At 40.0% G+C, this 4,555-nt stretch overlaps 1 protein-coding gene across 1 annotated transcript in view; it reads left to right on the plus strand.

Moving 5' to 3' along the window:
• Positions 1-4,555, plus strand: part of Tmem131 (transmembrane protein 131) — a 117,634-nt gene that overhangs the window by 48,545 nt on the left and 64,534 nt on the right. Inside the window, exon 6 of the mRNA XM_029565927.1 lies at positions 1,962-2,084. Coding sequence (XP_029421787.1) covers positions 1,962-2,084 — 123 coding nt within the window. The remainder of the gene's footprint in view (positions 1-1,961; positions 2,085-4,555) is intronic.

Genomic DNA, 4,555 nt, shown 5'->3' on the forward strand with positions numbered 1-4,555 from the left:
TGTATATTCTAGGTGCACCCTCTACCCCTAACTATACTTGCCTATTTAGTAAGTAAACATTACATGAATGAAGGGCATGGCTCCCCCAAGGTATTACCCAGCCAGACCTAGGTGGTTACAGCCATTCTATACTTTCTGTGTGTTGTAATCAGGTTTTTCATTGAGATAGTTTTCTATGGCCAACTGTATTCTGGGCTATCTGTATCTTTCCACACCTGGTTTGTTCTCCAACCTTTCTCCTAAATACACCTCAAACCTTTCTGCTTCACTCTTCACTAACCCCAGCTCTTTTTCAAGCTGCCATTACCTCTCTGGCTTACAGGATAGCTGTCTAGCTACCTTCCGCTACTCCAACTCCTCCTACAGCCCATAGTTTACTATATAACCAAAGCAGTGTTTAAAAGAATCTTTGTTCTATCTAGTCTGTCCTGGTACTAGAGTATAAGTTTCATGAGCACAGGCACATTGTTTATCTTGTTCACTATTAAATTGTTCCTTCCTGTATGTATTTGTGCTTAGCATTATCATGACATTAAATACTTACCATTTGAATAACTGACTCCACTTGTTTAATCACCTTAGGGTATTTCAGTATAGGATTAACCTGTGTGTGGGCTTGAGGTTCGAGCACTGAGTCATAGATCTGTCTCTTGGTGGTTGGAGTGGGGACATTTTTCAGTTCTGTTTTCTTCTTTGTGTATATTTCATGATTTAGTGAAGTATTGTTCACATTTCAGTTTCCGATATATTATAGAAATCATTCCAGTTATACAAATAGAATAAATCAAATATGTGGTCAAATTTTAAAGAAGCAGTTAATATTTTTCACATCAAAATTAGATCACTGGGCTTTGGAGGAGCCCCTGGCTCCTTTCTTTTACCAGTTCCGCCTATGTGAAGTTAAGTCAAAGGTCCTGCTCGACCATGGTTGGCTTCACTTGGAAGCATGGAGGAAATGATTCCTCTGTATTGACCCTCCTCTTTGTACACTGGACACTGGTTCAAGTCCATCTGGTGGGGTCTCCTCGGCCTCCTTGATCAAGAGGACAGGTGACCCACCTCCATTATAGTACATTTTGATAGATGCTCATAGTCCCCTCGAACTAGTCAACCTAGGAGGGCAAGGAGCAAAAAGTGTCCTTATGGTTCCCTCTGGTTTTTTAAAACTAGCTACACATTATTTATCTCTCACATTGTCTAATCCTTCTATCATGGTTTCTCCATTTAAGATGCCCCTGTTTTTCCTGTTTCTCCCCTAATAATACGCTTCTCCTATGGTCCTACCTTTCTTGAGCTCCTTCTTTTCCTTTATCCCCTAGGCTCCTTGTATACCCTTCCCTCCCCACTGCCTTAAACTAAACACCAAAGGGATTCCTAGATAGTAACCCAGCATAGAACTGGGAAAATGAACAGCAGACCCCAATCTTATCCAAAAGAATATTGACAACTGATTACTGCTAGGTGAGGAACAGCTGACCCGCCTAAAACAAAGACTTCTAGATAGGCTGACTAGATTGCCCACAAGGGCAAGTAGTGGAGAATGCCCGCGGGTGCCGTCAACACAGCAGACAGTAGCAGGGATATCAGAGTATAAGGGCTGTAGTCGGGGGAGGGAGGGTATTGGAGGGTGCTATCTGGGAAATGGGTGTAAAAATAAATAAATATTTTTAAAAATTAGATCACTGTTTTCTGTAGGTTAAATAGAGCCAAAACTGTAAAAATGCTAGTTATAAAAACAACTCAAAAGCCTGGCGTGGTGGTGCACACCTTTAATCCCAGCACTCGGGAGGCAGAGGCAAGTGGATCTCTGTGAGTTCAAGACCAGCCTGGTCTACATAATGAGTTCCAGGACAGCTGGGGCTACAGGGAGACCCTGTCTCAAAAAGAAGAAAAAAAAAGAAAAAAAAAAAAAAAAAAAAACTCAAAAGGTTTTTTTGTTTTTTTTTTTTCCTTTGAAACAGGTATTTGGTGTTGGGGTTCCAAATCCTTACCGTTTGAGGCCATTCCTTGGGGCCAGAGTCCCTGTGAATAGCAGTTTTTCACCTATAATAAACATACACAACCCTCACAGTGAGCCTTTACAGGTAAGTTTATGAGGGTAATTTAGATGAAGTCTCATTTTGATGGAAATTAGTGCTTAGTATCAAATCTCCATTTTTACAGTTTCTAACACTGTTTAAAATAAGGTTTTACAGGTGAGCTGAAGAGATGTCAGTCTACAGCTACTTAAATAGCCTATTTTTCTCAGTCTTTGATATTACCAAGCCACCCTCTCTTTGAACTTAGTATGTCAAGTCCTTTGCCAGTTGCATCTTGTCTATCTGTCTTCTGCCTACTTGCGTGCCTTCCTGCTTGCCTGTCAGGCCTTGAACTAGGCAATCATTCTACTACTCAGCTGTACCCCCAATTATAACAAAAGGCAAGTAACAATACAAGAAAATCCTAGCTCATCAGTCTTTCCAAAATGCATGATTTGTACTGCCACACCCAAGAAAGCAGCAAGCAAAAAGAGAGACCTTTTCAGCTTATACTAAAATTTTGCACATTTTCTTGCTTTGTCCTTTTTTATTCCCTTATGGAGAACTTTGTGATAAAACAAGTAAAAGTTTCCCACCACTTTGCCCCAAATTTATTTAAGTTAATTAAGTTTATTCTTCTGGCTCTAACTTCTGTGTTAGAACTAGAGTTTACCTGCCATTAAAAGACAGTTGCCTGCCATGGGACCCATTCTCTTCCTTGGTGTTTACTCAAAAGAAAGGCAGGTGTCCAAACCAAATCTTGTACTCAACACCAATGGCAACTTTATCCTCAGTGGCCAAACACTGGCAACAACCCAGACATCCATTAGTATGTGAATGTTTAAGAAACCGTGGTGTACGACCTGGCATGGTAGTGCACACTTTTTTTTTAATATTTTATTTATTATTTTTATTTTATGTGTATGTGTGTATTGCCTGCATGTAAGTGCACCCATGTGCAGTGCCCGCAGAGGACAGTAGAGACTGTCAGATCCCCTGGAACTGGAGTTACAGACAGTTGTTACCTGCCATATAGGTGCTGGGATTCAAACCCAGGTCTTCTGCAAGAATAGCCAGTGTTCTTAACCACTGCACTCTCTCTCCAGCCCCATAGTGCACACTTCTAATCGCAGCATTTGGAAAGCAGAGGCAGGATTATGAGTTTAAACAAGCTATAGTGAAATTCTGTCTCAAAATTAGAAAACAAAACAAAGCAAACCATAATTCAACTATAAAATAGAAAAAAAAATGAACTATCGATACAACATGGTGAATCTGAAAGTAAGTACACTGGGGGGAAACAAAGGCCAGACATTAAAGTGCTTACTATTTATTACATATGTGTAAAACTCTAGAAAAGGGAACAGGGGAAATGGCTGCATGGGTAGGAGTACTTGCTCTGTGTGCATAGGACCTGAGTTCCAATCCTCACCAACCACACTATAAAGCTGGGTATAGCTGGGCATGCCTATAACCCCAGATTTAGGGGAGAGAGGTGGAGATAGATGGATCCTAAGAGCTCAATGGCTAGCCAGCTTAGGTAAAATAGCAATGAATTTCCGGTTCAGTAAAAGACCCTGTCTCAAAGCCATAAAACGAAAAACAGTGTCCTGCTCTTGCCTCCACATGCATACACACACAAGGGCACACACCCAAACACTCACGTTCATGCAGCGTGCACACACAACATACCACAGGCAGGAGGTGGGGGGAAAAGATTAGGAAATACAAACAAATCTGCAGTGACAAAGAGCAGATTGCCTGGAAAGAGGAGGCAGAAGAGGGAGATGGATAGATTGCAAAGGACACAAGGAAACTTTGGGGAAGGTGGATATATTTAACACCTAAATTGCAGTGGTGGCTGCATGCCTATATACAAAGATCAGAATTTCTCAAGTTACACAATAGAATATGTATTATTTAGTGTATACCAGTGTAATACTTCAGTAAAGCCATTTTTAAAAATGTGTAGGCACAAGTCTTAGAGCCATGAGTACTGTGATTTTGCTGCCAATAGAAACCAAATATTTTGGTGAGGGGGTTGTTTTGTTTTAATAGAAACATGGCACACACTGTGACATTTCAATATATCTTTACAGTATATGATGAAGAGGCCAGATAATTGACTTATCTATCACCTCACACGTATCATTATTTTTGTGATAGAAACACAGAATCCTCTCTTTGATCTCCTTTGAAATATCTAAGAACTGTCACTTATAGTTACCCCACTATACAGCAGAATATGAGAAGTTATTCCTCCCTTCAACTAATGCCGTTATGCCCACCAGTCAACACTCTCTCCATATCGCCTTCAGAAACCTTTTTTTTGTGTGGTACTAGCGTTCAAACCCTGGGCTCTATATATATATTGGCACTTACTCTACCAGTGAACTCTCAGAAACCAAGTATTTTGATACTTTATTGATAATTTATTAATTAAAGAATTAGTATATTTATAAATACTGTATATGTAGGCACTTACTCTACCAGTGAACTCTCAGAAACCAAGTATTTTGATATTTTATTATATAAAT

This window comes from Nannospalax galili, unplaced genomic scaffold (genome assembly GCF_000622305.1).
Source record: "Nannospalax galili isolate Female #2095 unplaced genomic scaffold, S.galili_v1.0 scaffold1311, whole genome shotgun sequence".
Taxonomy (NCBI): domain Eukaryota; kingdom Metazoa; phylum Chordata; class Mammalia; order Rodentia; family Spalacidae; genus Nannospalax; species Nannospalax galili.